This window comes from Stegodyphus dumicola, chromosome X1, assembly GCF_044657685.1.
Source record: "Stegodyphus dumicola isolate Sdum_Otavi_A_Nest chromosome X1, ASM4465768v1".
Classification (NCBI taxonomy): Eukaryota; Metazoa; Arthropoda; class Arachnida; order Araneae; family Eresidae; genus Stegodyphus; species Stegodyphus dumicola.
The window spans coordinates 249,398,328-249,420,877 of NC_140780.1; the positions used below are offsets into that span (position 1 = coordinate 249,398,328).

Below are 22,550 nucleotides of genomic sequence, written 5' to 3' on the forward strand. Positions count from 1 at the left end.
CAGTGGTTCGTTTTCCTCTTCAGTCACTGATACATAATGTGAACATGCCCTGTGTGATTGTTTGAAACAAAAATATGAGGGACACATGTTTGGCATTATATTAACTAAAAATGTTTAACATAGATGGATGACATTGAAATATTTAAAAAACTTTATTTTATACGTGTATTTAGAATATTTAGCGAGGGATAATTAAACGCAGTGATTTTATAATGAGGAAAGAATTAATATATATATATATATAAAATGAAAGTCGCTTTTTTTAATAACTTTCACATGTTTGTGAGGTATGTGGTAAGTTTTAACGATAAAAGTCATTCAGTTCATCACTCGAAAACACATGATGGTGAAAACTTTAGCCATGTAGAATGTCAGATGTCATTAATGAGGGCAGATAATTTAAGAAGACACATTCTAAAAATAACTGTCTTTGCAAAAAATGCATGACCGTACTCAAAATTGGTACTCTTAAAATATCAAAAAGCATAATTTCGAGCCATCAAACAAACAAATTAAATATGCGACATCTTTTCCCCACCAGAATTTAATTACGAACAAAAAGGTCTCAAAACAACCTTGTTGAGAGATTAAATTCTAGAAAAAAGCGTTCTCTAAATTTACTTTGTAAATTTCAAATTATTCATTATCAAATGCACTTGCAAAGGTTTTTGAATTTAAGACTTACCTCCAGTTTCACTTTTAAGAACCGAAGTTTAAACTCCTTCAGGGCTAACTTTACAAACTCATCTAATTCTAACCAACTTCCTGAATATTAAATAAAACTTGACATTCCAGACCAAAAAAGCATCTTACTTCTAGCACTGTACCTAATGTACTGAACGCGCGAAAGTGTTCTAAGCTTTCGTGTAACTGGAGAGCCTTACTTAACTCATTCATTCTTCTTTGTTTCTTGTAAGTACTTAATTTAAACTAGAGGGTCGTTCTTTGTTTCTCCACATAAACTAAATTAGATCCTACAACGAACCTGGTGAATTCTCGCAGCGTGAATAAATAACAGCACAGAAGAAGAGTGAAAGTAACCCTTAATTAAATTCAGAATAGTTAACAGATAGGCGCGATCTTCGTGCGTTACAACAGCAGCATCAAACTTGCGGTGCAACTAAAAGCGTAGAATGTAATTCAAGTCAAAATCTAAAATAAGTAGTGCTGGATAAGTTACGCCTAACTCAGATGACCATTCAACTGAATGAAAGGTAGCACAAGTCAGCAGCAAGAGTGCGCAGCGCTCGCTTCACTGTATGGACTCCAAAAGCCAAGAATAAACCAAATAATGCAGGTTCTAATGGCGTTCAATAACATTTGGTGCATACCCATGCATTTCTCTTTGTTCTGATAAAATACTAATAAATAAATTTGACTTATTAGCTAAAAATTAATCTTCATTCATGTGCAGTTTTCTAAATTGCTTCTGAAACAAAAATAACCAGAGCTACGTTTACGAAAATGAATATTATTTTTGGAATAGTTTAGAACTTTGGCATATATGGAAAAACAAGTCAGGAAGCATCGAGAAATTCTAGAAGGAAGAAAATGATACAAAGCAAATGTTCCCTAACATATTGCATTGTGGCATCCTTTGGCACATTAAACTTTTTCCATAGTGTCCAAAGAAATTAAATGAAACACAAACTTCGAATTCAGAAAAAATTTATATAAAATAACCTAAATATATACATATTTTTAACAATAATTTCATTGAATAAATTAATCATAATTAGTAGGAAGAGTGAATTTTCCTTCACTGCACATTATCTCAAATCTTGGAAACACAGAGTAAATAGCTACCTGATTGATTTTTCTCACATATTTACTTTTAAATCACAAAAATAAGGAAAATAAAGCTTTGCATCACATATAATCTATTCATCTTTTAATGAAATTTAGGAGTCAACTAATCTGTACTCTTGAATTTTGTCTTCACAGCACAGTTGCAATACAGCTCAGTATGATTTCCTGCTATAGCTAGTTCCGAGAGGACTTTGAAACTATGGAATTTGTTGACATTATTTCCTGAAAACACAATTTTCCAACCAGTTCATAAGTTGATAGATGCTTTTTAGAAACAGCAGTTTGTATAGTGTCTTTTATATGTTCTTCTTAGTACAGTTAATACAACGAAGGCCCAAATCTAAAATGACATGGACTAAGTATTATTTCTGTGAAAGTAGTGGAATATTTCATGATGCTTCTATAAACCTACCTCTGCCAACACCTTCTTAAACACAAGCCTCCCTACTGAAGGCTCGTAGTTTAGTGACGTCACAAACTGTCGGCCTTCTCAATGGGGTGTGGAAAATCGCCCCTAAACCAAGGCCATCTAGATGACATTAGCAAGTTAGGGGAAATTCGTCCTTGGTCGTGATAAGGCGCTTGAACCATGTCGCCTTAATTTGATATCGATATATTTTTTCGATTTCAATCATGCCTTTAAAGTGCTGTGTGCCGTTATTCCGACAAAATTATTGTGACGGTTCTAAAGTATGAGTATATAGATTTCCTAAGCAACAAGATGTATTACATAGATGATTAAAATCGATACCGCGAGAAAATTTTACCATTTCGAAGCATTTTCAGGTAAGTTAAGCCTAACTTGAAATTTAAATTTATTAAGGTATTTGCTTCTACATTTAAAAGAATGGATACGTTAATATTAAGGAATTTCATTTTTATAGAATACATTGTGTATAATATTGTGTAATTATGTATCGATTAGTATAATTATGTATCAAATTACATGCTAAATATTCCCTTACTTTTTAAAATGTCCAATTTTTTACTTTTTGATTAATTTTATAACTTGGAACTTTTAACTTCATACGTATATGGCAGCAAATGAAATTATTTAGCTTAATATTTAATATATTTTGGTTTTAAAAGTTTTTCTAAAGAAACTGTGAAGGCAATAAATATGCTTATGGTTTTTTAAATTGTAATATAAAGTGCACAGTTTTGCGTAAAACAAGAAATAATTTAAATTTCTAATGCATGAAAATTCAAATATTATTAAAACTTATGTCACTAAGAATCCTTTCCCCCCTTCTCTAGTGGGAGACAAACACACATATGCTTGCTATTACCTGTTTTGTTAAAATATAAATTGCATTACTAGAAATCCTACTTTTATTACTTTAAAATTAGTAATTAGGTAATTACAGTAATCTGAGTGAGCTTTCATCATGTCTAAAAAATGTTAAGATACCTGATGATTTAACAGTTGTGATTAAAGAAAATAGTCTATTTTTTCTCCAGATAAGCACAGAATTTGCTCCTTTTATATCTGTATCAGTCGTTATCCATAATAATTTGCCTGTGAAAGCATATTTTAGAGATATTCCATTAACAAAAATTAGTAACCATGAATTTTCTTTAAAAATTAATGATGTGTATAATCTCTGTTCATTGCGTAAAGAAGTTGCAAAAATTAAAGGTGATAATAATGAAAGCAGCTTTAAAATTTTATTATTCGTAACTCAAGGCCTTCGGGAATTAGAAAAAAATGCCCCTGAACATAAAAAGAGAGTAGTTCAGTTTATATTTGAGCAGCTGACATTACTCGTTTTGCATAAAAATAATAATAGGTATAGTTCTTATCTGTTAATATCAAGTTTGATGTTTTCAATTTCTCCACATTGCTACAAATTTTTAAGAAATAGTGCATATGTTACTTTGCCACATCCTTCTATATTGAAACGATTGTCTTCTGAATATAATGTGTATTCTAAAGTGGAGCAAACTCCTGAAAATTTTCTGAATTATGCTAAGGAAAAAATCCGCGTTTTAGATAATATGTCACCTCAATGGTTGATGAAATTCACATTAAGCCATTCTTAGATTTCAAAGGTGCAAATATAATAGGAATGTAGCAAAATATAATTGTGAAAACGCTGCTAATTCTGCTTGTGTTTTTATGCTGCAGAGTATTAGATCTTCATATAAGGATGTTATAAGTATTGTCCCAGTAAAATCATTATCAGCGCAATTTTTGCATGGATATATTGTGAAAATAATAAAAGGTTTAGAAAATTTAGGTTTTTCGTGTAATATGTGTGCTTATAAATCTACCCTGCTAAAATTTAAAAACTTCTAATATCCTTGAAAATATTTTCCACACATCCTTCTTATACATTTTTTATGCAGTTAAGTGACTTGAATATTATTAGTATGGAGGGAGATTCCAACATTACCTTACTGTTACTTACCAAACGTCAACCAGTACCTTAAAGCATCATTTTAACTGTAAACATACAATATAAGAGCATAGAAAAATTAATAATATATAATATGTTTTGTGCAAAGGAAAATGTTTCCAATATTATATCCGCGAATGAATTGAAAATATATATTTTCAATATATATAAAGCAAAAAACGAAAAATAATATGTATCTACATCATTAGAAAATACCCTCCTGTTAGTAAAGTTTTAAAAACATATATACTTTAAAGGCAGATAGTAGGTAACCAACGGCGATTGTCAGCCGCCAGTTCGTGACGTCACGATCTCGTAGTTGGGCTTCTGTTTAAGAAGGTGTTGCCTCTGCACCCTCCAGTTTGTGAGCAACTGCTATATAGTGCATTATATAAATGTCCTTTCTCAAAAAATAAAAAGACTGCATTTCCTGTGGCATAATACACATCATGACTAAAATATACATACTTCAGATTTCAAAAGCTATTTTATATTAACAATCTTTAGATAAATCCATTAGATTAAAGTCATACATAAACAAAATAAATAAAAAAACAATTCACCTTTTAGTACTTATTTAAATAACAAACTATGCTTAACAACCAATATTAATATTACATAAATAAATATCACAGATAATAAAACATGAATTATGAGCATTTTAAATTAAACACTTCACACAGTATTTAGCAATTAAAATGTTTTCTATATCTATATTTTTCAAATCTTGTGGAAAATAAGCATTGAAGTGGTTGACAGTTTTTGAATAGCTTTGAACACATTTCAAATTAAAAGAGTTAACAGGGATCTCATGAATTATGAGAAATGTTTTTCAAATATCAAATATCTTATTAGACATACTGACATTAGATATCCTTTATGTATATATATCGATAACCGGAAAAATATATGCAAAGGCATGAAAACAATAAAAAAATTAAATATTCAGCAAATGCAATTAACTACTTATAAATCCAAACATTAAATTGAACAAAAACTTATGAAATGGGATGAAAGAGGTTCAAAAGCAAATGAAAATTTTTAAAGAATGGAAGACACTTCACTTTGGCTGCTGATGAGGATAGCAAAAATAATTATGTTAACATTATCTGTATTTGATAAATTGATCACATAACTGATAGATTTCTATAATGGTAAAAAAGGTTTTATCATGCTTGCGAGAAAAGGATACGATACTCTGTCAAATACACAAGCCTTATAGTAAAGAACTAGAGTCCTGCGTGTGATCTATAGTCATTTTTTTTTTTTTTTTCAGCTTTGGAGCTCCACTCATGACTAACTTTTAAGTGCTCAAACCCAGCTTTTTCTAGCTAACTGGTTTTCCAAGAAACGTTCTTACATTAATACATTTAACTGAGTAATACATAGAAGGGGTTTATTACTACGAAAAAAAATGATAGTAAACATAAATAAATAAAAATTAGCTGGTCAGATATATTTAGTGTGATTAAATTAAATTTGGCCGAAAAGCATGACACAGTAGAGTTCCACAAACTTGACATAATTTGGACTGAGAGACTGTCGAGTTTTATAGAATAAGGGATCAGTTTTTCAGAACTCTTAATATTTAACTCTAACTTAAACTAGACATTTGTAGCACAGTTGTTATAACTCCTATTTAGTTTAGTATTTCCCATTTATCATTATTTAAGAGTTTGTTTTGTTTGCTAAGTTTGAAGTATGAATCTGGCAACCAGTTTTATATGTTGTGATCGGGGAATTCTCGTTCTTCTAAGCAAGCAGCAGTTAAGTTAGTTACATTACTGAAATACGGAATGTTTATCATCAAGATGTACAAAACACTTTATCTTCATACTAAACTCTACATGTAAATAATCGTCTGTATGTGTTTATAAATAAAATAAATTGGCTATAAAACCAAGTCTGATTTCGAATCAAAACGACAGTATTAGACATGGAAAGCGCAGCACACAATTAAATTAATGCTGATTATTTATGCCAAGTTCTAGCACAATAAGAGTCATAAAAAGAACAAATACCCTAAGATAATTGAGTAAAAAACTAACATACAAAAGTGAAAGAAAATTATTAGTTCTTAGTAGAAAAGTATCGTGTGATGGTAGATTGTCTCACACTAATTCTGTTGTTGTGCAGCTTCGTCCCATAAGCGATAGAGGAACAAAATGTCCCTACCAGATTCACCTTGTTTCTTCATGTAACGGAGCATTCTTGCAGCGGCTTTCAGTCCTTCACTATGGATCATTAACTTTTTCTTCAAACTCTTCGTTTTCTGATTCATCTTCATTTTTATCCACACTGTCTTTAACCAGTGCAACTATTCCTGCATGTCCTAAAATTTCACAATTTTCATCTTGTCCCATCCATTCTTCAACATCATTAGAAACTTCTTCGCAACCTAGACTTTTCTACAGTAAGTCAACTATTTCACAATTTTCTGTCTCGTCTCTGCTCTCCTGAATGGTCCAGCAACTCTCTCCACGAACGAACGAGGCTTATCTGCTCAATTTCACTCCAAGAATGAGCTATCTATCCAACAACATCCAATGCATCTAGTTTCTTCAGGTTCTCGATCATATCACACCTTTCCTTCCTTCACGGCTACAACAAGAGATGAAAGAAGTTTGCATCTGCATTTTTCTTCAGTGCCTCCAAAACGCCCTTGTCCATCAACTGGCACACTGAAGTTATGTTAGGAGGAGAAATACGGCTCTTATATCTTCCATCTCTTAACTGTTTTACATCGGGATAGAATGAGGCATTGTCTAGAATGAGAATCGCCTTCCTTGGTAGATTTTTTTTATTTTAAAAAAACTTTCCAGTGATAGAACGAACTGCTGATAAGACCAGTCATTAAAATATTGCTCCATTTATCCATGCATTTGACATATTCCGTTACCAAACAGGAAGAGCATATTTGGTTTCGGTCCCATTAGTTTACTTTTTATGTTTTTAAACGCCTGATGAATTTTTAATTTGCCTATCAGCACTAGTTTGAGCTTATGGCTGCCTGTCGCACTGATGCATGCCAAGACTCTGACCCTCGTACTGTTCCTTTTGTAGCCAGGTGCCGATTTTTCTTCACTGGATACCAGCGTTTTCAAAGGTAGCATTCAAAAATTCAGATCGGTCTCATCATAATTATAAATTTGATTTCCAAATATACCCTCCTTTTCAATTAGTTTGTGAAAACTATCCTTGAATATTGCAGCATTTTCCAAGTTAGCAGATAACTTTTCCCTTCAAACGTTGTTGTTGCTTATGCTCACTTGTCTAACATAGTCAGCCCAAGCCCATGAAATTCCTCATGGGAAGGAGCACTAGATTACACATGCAGTTGGCAAAAGCTTTGAGCACCTAAGAGGCCACAAACATTTAACTGTCATACCGCTTTTTCCATCTGACGAGCCAACCAGCACTAGCAGTAAATCCAGGCTCTCCTTCTGGAAATTCATCATAAAATTTTAGGGCTTTTTCTGGTAAAATTGGTTCTGAAATGGGTGTCCCTATTCCCTTTGCTGCCTGAACCACAAATAAAGCACCTCCCTTATCTTTTTCATATTCACCAACTTTCATACTCTTCTTTCCTTTAAACTATCTGTTTATGTTCTTTTCACACACCAAAACTCAATTTCTGACCTCTTCTTTTTCCACCCTATCAAATTAGTCTATCCAACACCTAAATCCATGGTAATTTTGTTTAGACTTTTCCCTTTGTCCAGTCTCTAAGGCATCTAGTTTCATTTCCATTGTCACTTTGTTTGTTTTCTTTTCGAATTCATTTTCACTTCACAGAATATCAAAAGTTCCCAAAAATATAATTTAAATATCACACTGAATAACAGTCAAAAACAAAGTCCAACATTAAGAATCATCTTAATCTTTTAAAAATGTTTTGCAGTACTAGTTTCAATATTTTTTTAACTACCTTCTTCAGCTAAGTGCAAATGAACCAAATAAAGGGTGAAGAAAATCTTATCTTTCTTCACTCTTTATTTGGTTCATTTGCAGCATACCAGCTGAAGAAAGTAATTAAAAACTATTGAAATTAGTACTGCAAAACATTTTTAAAAGTTTACGCTGATTCTTAATGTTGGACTTTGTTTTTAATTCCCCAAAATACGTTAACACTTATACACTTGGATGTTAAATGAGGAACGATGCCCGCAATGAACTGGTGTGGATTTAGTTTGCAATAAGATGCAGTCACAAAACTTCAGGCATGTCTCCTAATATTTTGTAATAGAAAGGAATGTAAACCAGTGGCCAGCCGCTACCTGACTTTCTTCATATCCTCGAAAGAAGCAAACAGCGCTACCAAGTATTACAACATAGCTTGAAATTGTTAGGCAGTTCCAAGAATTTAAGGCACAATGTGAAAACAGCAAAAATTACAGAAAAGAACACTCAAATCTTTGAGCAGAACAGGAAAGACATATGCATAAATAAGAATTATATGTATTGTATGTATCGGGTCAGTTCATAAGTTCGTGCACATTAAGCGTATGCATGGAATTCACAATGACGCATTTACTAAAACAATACAATTTTGAACCTGTTGAAACTTGTCATCGTTTGACTAACTTATTTATTATTCAGTTCATCAAAAACTTTCGTAAATATTTAATGCATTTTAGTACTCATAGAAGATGAATATAGATAATCAGTACAAACGTGCTGTACTACATTTTTAATTTTCGTGTGGTGAATCTGCCAGGTTTGCAGCGATAAAAATTAATAATGTATATGGTGAACACACTATTAGGGTAAGGACTGCCCAGAAATGGTTTAAAAAATTTTAAGTTGGAAAAAGCAGCATAGATGATGAACCTCGTTCAGGATGTTTTTAACTGTTAGAAGCAAATCAAACGATTAATTCAGAACTTTATAGTGAACAACTTTGCCAACTTAACTCAGAATTGATCAAAAAACGGCCACGTTTGGTGAATATCAAGAAAGTGTCGTTTCATCATGATAACGCTACACCACATACGGCTTGAACAACGCTGCAAAAAATTAATGAATTTAATTGGGAGCTTTTGCCACATCCCGCTTACTCTCCAGATATTGCCTCAAGTGATTTTCACTTATTTCGTGCCTTACAAAATGTTTTACTGGGAAAAAAATTAAATTCTAAACAGGATGTACACAATGAACTTTCAAGTTTTTTTGCATCAAAACCAGATTCTTTCTACAGCAATGGCATAAAAAAGATGGCGAGACATTGTAGATAATGGAGGAAAATATATAATTCATTAAAATGTTAAATTTTGTTTTTTTATATTATTTAAAAATTTACCAAAAATTGCACACAAATTTATGGACTGAGCCAATAATATTTGCTCTCTTTGGCCTAGAGATATCTTTAAAACGTTGTTGAGTTATAAGGAATGTCAAGATATACGGAGTCGAGTTTGCGGGACTCTACTGTATTTAGCATACATTAAGTAAAAATTAGCATAAAAAAGTGATTAAGTAAAATGTGAAGTATATTAGTATTAGTTACTGTTCTGTTATCGAAACCAGATTCAGAAATGTATGAATGTGCATATACGTGTATATGTATACAAACACAGGCATACATTAACATATACATTTCTGGATCTTTTTCTGATAACAGAAAAGTACCGAAATTGCTAAAAGAAAGTGAGAAAACAGAGCACGTGCAAATACTACCAAAAGTAGCAATAACACATCAGAGCTGGTAATCAAACAAATTCACTTGTTTGGAGTACCTGCCCTTCTTGTTTCCTTCATTGCTGTTTGCATTTTGTGCATTTCTGCGTCAGGTAAATCGCTTGACTTTGCCTGTGCAATTTATTTTTTACTTATTTATTATTATTTTGTCTGTTTCTCACACTATCCTTCCTAAATTTTTAAAAATAAATAGATGGAATTATTTTTGGTTAGAGTAGACTGAAGGGTACCCCTTGTATTATCAGAAAGTTGTTACAGTTAAAAGTCTTTAATCCGGACTCGTTGGGACTTCGGCAATTCCGGTTTATAGAACCTCAGTTTAAATCTGGTAAGATGGCATGCAGAAATTATAAAATTAAAAATATGAAACCGTAATTTCTGAAATAAAGAACAATTATGATCTAAAGGGTATCAAAATTTACAAAAAAAAAAAAAAAAAAAAAAAAAAAAACTTAATATTTATTTGTTTACTTTATTAAACATTTCTTTCAATGCGCGCATGCGTATAGCATACATTATGCATAGTCGAAATTAGAAAATTGCAACCAGAAAACTATTTGATGTGTATTCGTGATATTTATAATGAATTTGATTTAAATCATATCAGAGTACATCGAGATGAAATACTACATTTAGTAATGAATTACAAGCCAAATAAAATAAAAACATCTGCCCTGAAGATAAGGATAGTGCTGACAGATCAACTTTCAATTCATTGCGCGCCGCGTCGTCTCCCCCCCCCTTCCGCAGAGCAGCATGAAATTGATAAACATATTTCGGAATGATTAGATAATCAAAGGATATGCCTTTATCCATTTTTTGCAGCAATTCCACTTTTTGTTTGATGGACCTCGGAACATGCGTTTGCTTTGTAGATCCTTTGGTAGCTCCAGAATCGGAAATTCTTTTTGACATAATCGAAAGTTCAAGCTTACTTTTATAAAATTGCTCTAACAGTCTGCAAAAAATAATAAGCCGGATCCGATTTGAAGATTAAGGAACAACGCAATCTGCAACATTAACTGAAATAGATAATTTTACCTTAGCTTATACTGTCCGTTAAACATTAAACGCGCATGCGTTAACGTATTATGCGCATGCGTACACTCGCATGTAGCTTTGAGGTCCGGATTAACGACTTTTGACTGTATTATTATTGAAACAGATTTATATTTAATTTTAGTATTAAAAAGGAAATTTAAAAAATGGCATGCTTATATAGAGTAATACTTTGTTTCATTTATTATAACATTTGTATGGCCTTGAAAACAGTCCCTCCTTTTTCTTTCAAAAACTTGTGGCATGAAGGAAACTGACAGAGACATATTTACCCTATGGGATAAAAATATTTGTGTTTAAAATTACTGTGAATGTACCTTACGTGTTATGTTTAACCCATTTTTTGTAATTTACTGTAAAATAATAAATCAGTAAAGAACAAATTACATGTGCAAAGACAAACAATAAGGCTGGTGCTACAAACTGCAAAATGGTGAGCAACTATGAAGGGAACCAAAGGAAAAGTAAGAAGCATGATTGTTACCTCTGAATGAACAAATTGTTAGGTTACCAGCTTTAAACTACTATCGCAGTTTTTTGTGACGTTTACATTTCGTGGTTTCTTTGTGTTAGTGCTTCTCTAAGTCACAAAAACCTCAAGAAAGAGTTACCAACTGTATTTTAGGCTAAAAATTAACCAAGATCAATATTTCAGCTCTTGGGGTTATGTTACCATCTGAATTTGCTTTAAATTAAAACAAAATTCACATTAAATTTTCAATTACTATCTGAAAGACAAAATATATCAAGATAAAGATAAACTCAGGGATGTAGCTAGAGTTTCCAGCACCCGGGGACAACTGAAGAATTTGCGCCTCTTTCTGTGTGCCAAGAATGGAAAACATTTCATTAAAAATTTTGTAGGATCAATTTGGCACTCCTTGGATGCTGCGCCCGTGGACAGATGTCCCCCTTACCCCACCCTATCTATGCCACTGGATAAACTGATAAGGAAGACAATGTTAAAATATTCAAGAATATTTCAAATATAATTTCCTAATTTTTGATAAATAAAAAGTATGCTTTTCTTTAAAAAGAAGCTAAAATTTAGTTAAAATCGAACTGTATCTGAAAATGCTCTTGGAAAGATATTACATGATTCCATTACACACTAAACAATTTAATGCAAAAATACATTCTCTTATCAAAGATACCAAAGCATAGCTGCCAACTCTGGCAATTTCTAATTTTTAGCTTTTACTAAAGCAAATGTCCCAGCAACAAATGAAAGTTATTGAATTAATGAAACTTAAATTAGGCAAATGCCATTCCCTCACCTCTTATGATTTTTAGAATAATATTTCTCATTAAATTTTATTTTGCCTGACTTTATTTTTCACTTATTACATTTTACAGATCTTAGTCTTATAATTTCATTCGATCTGAGTTCTCTTAATCTACTGTACACATTCTTAGATTTTTATATGAAGACTGAAGAAATATTTAATCAGTTAACATTTATACTTAATTTTGTTTACTTCAATGTATGCTACAGTACTAAGTTTATCCGCACAAATACTACGTGTAGTAAGTTTATTTTCATCGCGCTTAAAAATATTTTGATAAATGAAATCTTTCCATCAGTACTTCGGATTTTTCTCGGTACAAAAGTGCAAGAAAATTGAAAAATGAAATTAGCCAGAGGACATAAAATTTAGTATAACCAATTAAATACTAATATACTGAGAACATCAGAACGGAATTATAAATAGTTCAATAACCCTAACCCTTACCCCACCCTATCTATACCACTGGTAAAAATATTCAAGAATATTTCAAATATAATTTCCTAATTTTTGATAAATAAAAAGTATGCTTTTCTTTAAAAAGAAGCTAAAATTTAGTTAAAATCAAATTGTATCTGAAAATGCTCTTGGAAAGATATTACACGATTCCCTTACACACTAAAACAATTTTAGACGTACATTATTGAGTGAATTAAAGTCAGTCAGTTCTTAGCAGAGCCCACACCCTTGACGCACCCACTTATATGACACGCACAGATGTAGACATGGATTAATTCAAGAGTGTACAATGTCAAGCTTGTGCAATTCTCTGATGTTTTTTAAGTGAAAATAGGTCGATGTGTGCATGGATACCAAATTTTCAATTCTTTGACTGACTAATTTCAATTTGGCGATTTTGAGAAACGTGCAAAGCAGTAGGTGAATCTGCACTTTCCCAGTTTGTCGCCAAGGATTTGGGCTCTCCTAAGATTTTACCAAAAAGTCAATTGAGAGTTGCTTCGAAATGGTGTCACCATGCAGCGTTAAAGTTCCCAGTTTTTTAAGATTTCAAGGTTGACAGCTTGCTAAGGTAACGAGAATCAGCTTAATTTTTCATATATTTGCATATTTTTTTATCTTAGTATTTCCAACAATCATTGCTTGGTGTATCATTTTGATTGTATTTAGCTTCATTTTACACGTAAACTTCATTTTATTAACTGTATACTTACTGGAAATTAAATATTTAATACATCGATAAGACTTGGAAACATTACTTCACCTACCATCTTCCGCAATCTAGGTAGAAAAATGATCAATTAACTGTTTAAAAAATGTGAGGCAATTTTTATAAAAATTTCAATGCACATTTCCAAGTTTTTCCATTTATAAAGTTAAATTACCTAATCTGCTCATACTCAAGGTGCTAATTCTTTTTACATCAGCCAATTACCTATATGATTAAAAGGCACAAGATATTATTTCTGCATTACTATCAATCAACCTGTACATTATGCACAACAGGAATATTACGCAACAGCCATCTTGTGAAATATAATTAAACCAATTATCAAGATTAAATATTTAAAAAACAAGAGCATGAAATATAATTAAAATCATATCATTTCTGAAATGCAGCTTAATGCATTATTTAGGCAAAAGAATATGATCATTATAATCTCTCTCATCGATTTGTTTACATCAATTTGCTATGACTACAACCATAAAAAATTCAACACCTTTTAAAAATGTTAGGTGCATATCATAAATTGTGTTTAACCACATAATATTCAAAAATAAAGATTTGTGCTTTGTTTTATGATAATGATAAAATAACTGAAAACAACTTAACTGAAGTGTATTAACCAGCAACACTAACAACAGTACACAAAAAAGTAACAATTATATATAAAATTAATTCAGAAGTCAAACAACAAGAAACGGCATGGCTGTCCACGGTATATTTTTGAATCTTGATATATAAAAGCTTTAAAAGTATTTCTTATAAAATTAATTCCCAAGTATAAAGCATTAATACAATATTCAAATCACTTCTTCACAAGACTCTCAGCTAACAAAAGAAGGGCAAATGATGAAAACAAAAATATTCCACCTGGCAAAGATTGCAGCAGAGAATTTCTTACTATTTTCTTTTTGGTACTCTCATCTTCCCAATTCATAGAACGCTGGACAGCTTTTTTCCATATTGAATAACGTAGTTCTCTTTCAGCTGGAGGTATACTAGGAATAAAAGTTTCAGTGGTAATATCAGTACGCTCAGCAATTTCAAGGTCCCATACTTCAATTCCTTTAGCAGCACCAGCTGCCATTGCAACACCCAAAGCTGTAGTTTCTGGCATGGAAGGCAGGATAACAGGTAATCCTAAAAGATCAGCTTGAATTTGCATCAGTAGAGTATTACTTGTCATTCCTCCATCAACTTGAAGTTGTTCTAATGGAAATCCACTGTCTGCATTCATAGCATTAACAATTTCACACGTCTGGAAACATACAGCTTCAAGTGCTGCTCGAGCTATGTGAGCTTTGGTAGAAAACTGAGTCAAACCACAAATTGTGCCTCTAGCATTGGGATGCCAGTATGGAGCATACAGACCAGAAAATGCAGGAACAAAATAAACACCATGACTACTAGGTACAGAACTAGCAAGAGTTTCAATATGTGATAAATCTACAATTATTCCTAGATTATCTCTTAACCATCGAATCAAAGCACCAGCAATGGCAACAGATCCTTCAAGAGCATAAATAACCGGTTTGTCAGGACCTAATTTATATGCAACAGTAGTTAAAAGTCCGTGTTGTGAAAAAACAGGGACTTTGCCTGTATTACACAGCAAGAAACATCCAGTACCATATGTGTTTTTTGCAGACCCAGGTTTGAAACATAACTGACCCACTAAGGCTCCACTTTGATCACCTAAACAACCAGAAATAGGAACACCAGTTAATGATCCACTTGAAATATAACCTAAGATTTCAGAACTACTGCGAATATTTGGTAGAACAGACATGGGAATTTGAAAAAAGTTACATAACCAAGGATCCCACTCCAATGATCTTATATTCATCAGCAATGTACGACTAGCATTTGTTACATCAGTCACATGAATGCCATTTTTAATACCTCCAGTTAAACTCCAAATAATCCATGAATCAACAGTTCCAAACAAACACTGATCTTTCTGTAATGCTTCTCTTACCTCTGCAACATTTTCAATCATCCATTTCAATTTAACTGCACTAAAATAACTTGTTATTGGCAATCCACTTTTCTCTTGGACGGCTTTGGACCCCCTTTTCTTAGATAACAACTCAACTGTATCAACAGTTCTCGTGTCGAGCCATATGATTGCATTATACAGGGGCTTTCCGGTGTATTTGTCCCAAACTACAGTAGATTCCCTTTGATTAGTAACACCAATTGCTTTTATATTACATGGATCAATTTCAAACTCTTTAAGCTTTTCAACGGTTTTATCTATGCATAATCGAACGGAAGATAAAATCTCCAGAGGATCCTGTTCGACCCATCCAGCCTGAGGAAAAATTTGCTTAGTCTCTATTTGATGGTAAGTTATTATTTCAGCTGTATCACTTGAAAAAACAAGAAACCGGGAACTGCTTGTTCCTTGGTCAACAGCTCCGATTAATTTGGACATTCTGTTAGATAATGCTACATTTTCTGCCATTGTTATATATAAATCATTTCACTCCTACAAAATGACGAGCCGATAAATAACACTCACAATTTCAGATAATTTTCTACCGGCAGCAGACCAACACATGTGACCTTTGGAGTGGTAGTTGCAGTTACATAACAATTTGAAATCTAAATATTTCAGTGTTTCCAGTGTATTTTAACTTTTATGCGTTTTGTTTGTTAGCATACTTAGTTGAATTAGTTTCCTAATAATATATATATATATATTCACAAAAATTCATCTGAGAAAACTAATGTACTCTGTTGAAAAGTAAACAGAGCAACACTCATGTGATAAACATCTCAACTTTTACAGAACGTGCTTGCAGAAATAATGAAATCGGTGTTTTAAGTTTTCGTTTTTATTTGTGTATTTCAAAAATCCATGCTGTAAAGTAATTATAAGTTTGTAAAGATGATCGGTGATGTTACATTGTTTGTTTTTTCACTGTTTGATATAGGCGGCTTATTATTTTTAACAGTTTATGTTGTATCCTTTTTTAATCCTACATTTCTCATAGCGTGTATACTTACCTCAGTAGAAATCATAACATCTTATTTTCATGTATAATGCTTAACTGTTCATATTTCTTCAAAATAGTATAGTGTAATTTTCTGCTCTAAGATAGTTAAAATTTCAGATTTTAAAAAACATTTCTGATCGTTGTACCGTAACTAAATTGCAGTTTTGTTTTAATGTCATTTGGGCTTGTATGTAGGTTGTACGATTAAAAAAAAGGCAAACTCAACGTTTTTATTTATCTCCGACTTCCTAAGTTAAACTTAAATGTAGAACATCTGTTTTTCTTGAATGATACAAATCATTAAGTTCTTCTGTGGTGCTAAATTTCTTGCCTCCTCAAGAATTTTTGATTTATAAAATTTCTTACCAACATTAAATTCTGGGCTTCAGTAAAATATGTTTTTCAGTTTTACCAATTTCTGTTGAAATTCAGCCAAGCAAAATCTTTTTAAGCTCCTTGCAGTGTCAAAAATCAATTGGGTGCCTCTAGTTTTTTTTTTTTATTCCAGAGAGGCACAATTTCAAGATGGCCGCTCCACAGAACCAAAATTAGAAGTTAATGAATTGCACAAACTCGGTGTCCATGTACGCATCTATCTATTTTCATTTTTAAAAAAATCAGAGAATAGCACAAACTAGGCACTGCACGCTGCCATAACTTTGTCCATGCACACATTGACCTATTTTCACTTAAAACAATCAGGAATCTAAAGCAAATTTAAAACTATCATGGTAACCAGAAATGGGGTTTCATCACCAAAATTGAACAAAATTTTTCGCTAATCGACGGGGCACCCAATTTGGGGAAAGTGCAGAATCACCCACTGCTTGGTGCGTTTTTAAGAATTGCACATACTTGGTATCCATGTACAAATAGATCTATTTTCACTTAAAAAAACATCCCAGAATTGCACAAAAATGGCATTGTGCACTCCCTTGACTTTATCCATGTACACTTGGACCTATTTTCACTTAAAAAGTCGAAGAAAATTGACAAAAATCCAATTCTTCTTGCTCTTATAAAAAGCGCCAAATAAATAAGTGGGCGATTCTGCACTTTTCCCCAATTCTACCCTGGAGCCCAAATTGTTAGTTTCCGAAGTGGTTCAATTCAACAAATAACACCTGAGTTGTCGCTACATGAAAGTGTAATATTTGCTGGTTTAAGTGCAACGTTTAAGACAGGTATTTCCATTTTGTGTAATATGTAGTTCAATTTAGTTCTTTCTAGATATTTTTATTATTGGTTCATAATACAATTAAGTATGGTGAAATGAATAGAAATCCCATAGTATGGGATGGAGTTTCAATTAAGTGTTGTATGGGTTTGAGTAATCCCCTCATTTTCTGTTAATGATGTTTATTTTGCAAGTACTTAGCATAAATTTTGTTGTGGTTCATTTACTCATCGAAATGTATTGTAATGATCTGCTTCATGTTCACAGAGTCAAAAAAAGGGGTCGACAGTTCTGTATCTGCTGTTCTACTGGGCTGATGGATGAAATTTAACGGTTAATCTTTGGATTATGGTAACTTGGTGATTTTTTGGCGAAAATTTGGTGACCAACTCTGCTACAACAACCCTCTACTTTTTTTTCGCCGCCATTTTCTCTTCACGAAGTAAAGACATATTTCTTTCCTTTTTATTTACTCAACACTTTTTCCAACAATCTACTAGCCGAATTACACTTATGCTAGAAATTTTATGTAACAAAACTGCTTAATCATGACAAATATTAACTGCAAAATTGGGGAAAAGTGCACAATCACAAACTCCTTGCGCGTTTTTCAGAATAGCACATACACATAAACCATTTACACGTCGACTTATTTTTACTTAAAAAAAATCCCAGAATTGCACAAAAATGGCATTGCACACACGCTTAACTTTATCCATCTATACTGCTATTTCCTCATAAATTACAAAAATTTGCACGAAAATGCAGGAAAATTTTCTTAATCTTTAAACTCGGTAAAAAGCACATATATGAAATTACCTGATCGCGAAAAAGTGTATACCCTTTCTAAGGATGAACATTTCCATGTATAAAATAAATAAAATATCCAAAAGCTTTTACCTCTAAATTATCCATTATATTATAAACGTCACCAACGAATTTATATGCAAACATTAAAATAGTTACAAATATTTAAATTATTTCCATACATGTTTACTTTAACTCAGATGTATACCAAATTCCTACAAACATAAAAATCACAAAATAACTGTCATTTAATTAAAATATCACTAAACCATGTATTTATTTACGACTTATTTTTACTTAAAAAAACATCCCAGAATTGCACGAAAATGACATTGCGCACACTCTTCACTATATCCATGTACACTGCTTTTTCTCATAAATTAGAAAAATTTCATGAAAATGCATGAAAATACTCAACGTATACTACTGAAACATATTCCAAAATACTACAAACACACACAAAATCACGATCATTAAATTAAAATATAATTAAATTAAAAAACACTACTTAAAATATAAATAAGCACATACATTAAATTAATAAAAATTAGATTACAATCCTAATTACTTTAAACTAAATCATTGCTAATAACAATTTTCCAATAATACCATTTTAATTCATTTACTCCTTACATTTAGAACAATGCATAAAAATAATATCCTCAAATGATTAAAAATACTAACTTACCTAATCTTCTTCAGAATCTTCATTATGTGGCACGTACACTTCCCTACAGAAAGAGTTCCAATCGGCTGCAGTACTACTGCTAATTTCTAAATCCAAAATCCAGTAGTCAACTTATTATTGATTATTACGTATTAAAAATTTAGAATTTACTTTACATAGCGCCATGCAATCCAAACATTAATCAACACTATTTCACACAACACACAATGAAGCTTAATACAAAATAATTTTTCCAAATTTACCCCCATTTCCGATTAAAGAACTGTAATTCGTCCATTAATGTCACATGACATATCTCATGATCTCTCATTTCCCTCACACAAAATAATGTGTAATCGGAACTGAGTGCTTCTCACATTATTACCAAAGTCCTAGGTAGTAACCTTTATCGCCTCCAAAATGTCACCAAATTACCTGTTACCATATTCCAAAGATCAGCCAATTTAACTTGAAATTTTCATGTCTCAAAAGCACAACTTAGGAAATATATTAGATTTATATATTGCTTTGTTCCAACATTAGATATTTAATCTGACTCTTTTTGATAGTAACATACTGATTTTTTCCCCATTGTTTCAGTCCTATACCTCAAATTATGCATTAGTGTCAAGTTTTGTAAAATTCAATTTAAGGTTCAAAATAATAATTCAATGAATTGCAATAATTATTTTGAACTTTAAATTTCCTAATAAACTTTTATTGAGGATCATTCATGCAGAATTTATGTATTTTCATTTTTCTTAATAATGTCTAATAAGTATTTATTTAAGTATACAGGAAGGGCTATTTTTTTGAATTTATAAAAAATATTAATCAAAAGTCTAAAGACTTTTTGCTTTCATAAGAGTAAATTTGTGCCTTCACCATTTTATCGTCTGCTATTTTACTTAACTTAATTTTATATGCAGCGAAATTTATTTTGCTAAATCCAGATTTGTGCATTGTATATGCATTCGATATTTGAGTACATCAAACAATGTGTCAAAAATCTTGATAAAACATGCTCTCTTTTCCCAAAGAAATATTTAACAATGGCAAAATTTACTAGAATATAAGATTATCGTCTTTTCTGTGTGTAGCGAAGGTAGCAAATAAAAATAATTCTGTAGATATTTTATGGTCTTAATAAATTTCTTAAACAAACTGTTGTATACACTTAAAAGGCTGTCACACTTAATTCTTCAAAGACTGTCCTTTTCAAAGCAGAATATAGTTCTATGCAAAAAGAGGATGTAGAATTAATACATTTATAAAAGTCAAGTTGTGATTACTCAAGACCTGAATTCTAATTGTTATTTTCGGGCTTCTCTGAGTTTCTGGTTTTCTTAGTTTAAAAATTGTGTATAAATTAGGTTGGCTGATTATTCTGGCAAAGCACATTGTGACTTCCTCCCTAAGGAAAGGAATGCCTTCATGAAGACTTTTCTAAGGAAAAGTGGGTGGTATTCATGTTGCACATGGGGAAAATCATGCAGCCAGCTCCTTTGCCTGTTTGGTTGGGGAGACAAAATATTAGCAGCTTTTAACTGTTTGGCAACTAGTGAGACTGCTTAAATCAAGAGCCAGGTTATTAGATTTGTAAAGTATCTTATGTTAATTATCAGTTATTATTTAAGTCTTTACTATAAATAATGGTAAAAATATATTTACGGCAGCCCCTTGACGATTTTTGACAGTACATGGACACCGAGTTCGTGCAATTCTTTGACTTGGTTGCCATGTACACATCGACCTATTTTCACTTTAAAAAAATAATCAGAGAATTGCACAATCTCTGCATTGTGCACTCCGTTGACTTTATCCCTGTACACATTAATTTATTTTCACTTAAAAAGTCAAAGGAGCAGCCAATTCTACACTAGAGCCAAACAAAAAAATATATAATCTCAATAAACTACATTTTAAATCAAACAATAAATAACATAAAAAAGGAAATTCATCTTAACATTACACAAAGGAAATATCCATTTACCTTATTTAGAAATTTCAGTAGCTTCAATCAAACGAAATTCCTCAACAGCATGGCAAAACTCCTAAAATTATCTGAACTAGAATCTGTATAGTGGCATCGGCACAAACACAAAAATAAAAGTAAATGACATCCTCTGTATTGCCAATATCCTCCGACATTCGACCATATGCATTTCCTTCATACAAACAGGACACTTATAATTCCGATGAATTACATCCAACAAAGTTTCTTTTCTTCTGTTCTCACCACTTCAAGGGGTGGGGGATACCTTTCGCTCTTTCGATCTATTGCACCAAACACCCATTTTATGATGCACAGCACACAATATGCGACATACATCCTAACTGACATCCAAAAAATATTTTCCTACATGTCAAATTCACTGCATTAACGCAACCAATCACATCATAATAGGGTTTCCATAACATTCTACTTCTGAGGTTACCATAAATGAAACAACAACTTAGTGATAATCCAAGGGGTACCCTTAAATATACTCTAACCTAAATAATTTCTTCTTTTCATATTCTTCACAGCATGTAAATTAGTTTTTGTGGATTTTTAAGCTGAGGGTTTTGAATCTTCTGTTGGGAGATCTTCTGGTAATTGTGCTTTGCTGTAAGTACTTGTAGCCGTCTGTGTTTAAAAATTATATTCTGCAATCTTGCATATAGCATTCTATGTATCCAATACTTTATATACATGCCTGTAAAATTTATGAGCATGCATCAACCATGCAACAAACTTTTAAATTAAATGTTAACTGTTAGTCTTACTCGTGCCTGTGCTGTTATCATGCGGAAATGTGGCATGATATGTTTTGGTAGCATGCTCTGTTATTTCGCTATGTAATTCAAAATAAATAAATGTGATTAATTGAATATGTTTAGCTTATTTATAAATATGCAGAACCAACCTGCCGTAATTGGTGACATATGGATGAAAATAATTGGTCACATGCTTTGCTAATCCCGCTAAATGTTAAGCGTATCCAACTGTGGTGATTTTGCTTTCTGGGTAATTAATATTATTTTCTTTCTGCTGTGGAACTGTTTCCACGTATTTGCGATGCCTCCTCCTGATCAGCAGAGCCAAGTTGCACTTTGCATTCTACCTCTCTGGAAGGCTAATGTGTGGCTGTGGATCGCACAGTGTGACAATGTCTTCATTTACACCAGAATTACAAGTGGTGAAACGAAATTTTCTGCTGTTATAGCGAATATAGATACGGAAACTGTGTCACACATCTCAGATATCGTGTTAAATCCTCCGGACTCTGACAAATATAAAAAAAACTGTCCGAGAGGCTCAGCAGTGAATTTGAAGATTCTGAACACCAGAAAATTAAAAAACTCCTCACTGAACTTCAGCTGGGGGATGAACAGCCTAGTCATCTCCTACGGAAAATGAAAAAGCTATCTGAGAAACAGCTAAATGATGACTTTTTGCAAAATTTATGGATGCAACAGAT

At 32.1% G+C, this 22,550-nt stretch overlaps 2 protein-coding genes across 2 annotated transcripts in view; one reads left to right on the forward strand and one right to left on the reverse strand.

The window, feature by feature from the left end:
- Positions 1-1,651: 1,651 nt before the first annotated feature.
- On the reverse strand, positions 1,652-15,991 carry LOC118197182 (glycerol kinase-like). Its single transcript, XM_085807419.1, has one exon. It carries the CDS (start codon positions 15,898-15,900, stop codon positions 14,239-14,241), a length of 1,662 nt encoding a protein of 553 aa, XP_085663545.1. The 5' UTR covers positions 15,901-15,991; the 3' UTR covers positions 1,652-14,238.
- A 228-nt stretch (positions 15,992-16,219) lies between these two features.
- The window catches only part of cnir (cornichon-like protein), a 64,651-nt gene continuing 58,320 nt past the window's right edge, over positions 16,220-22,550 (forward strand). Inside the window, exon 1 of the mRNA XM_035368689.2 lies at positions 16,220-16,401. Within this exon, the coding sequence (XP_035224580.1) occupies positions 16,327-16,401 (75 nt within the window). The 5' untranslated portion in view covers positions 16,220-16,326. The remainder of the gene's footprint in view (positions 16,402-22,550) is intronic.

Coding starts and splice junctions, on each gene's coding strand:
- LOC118197182 (XM_085807419.1), bottom strand. CDS start 15,900: ATGGCAGAAAATGTAGCATTATCTAACAGAATGTCCAAATTAATCGGA.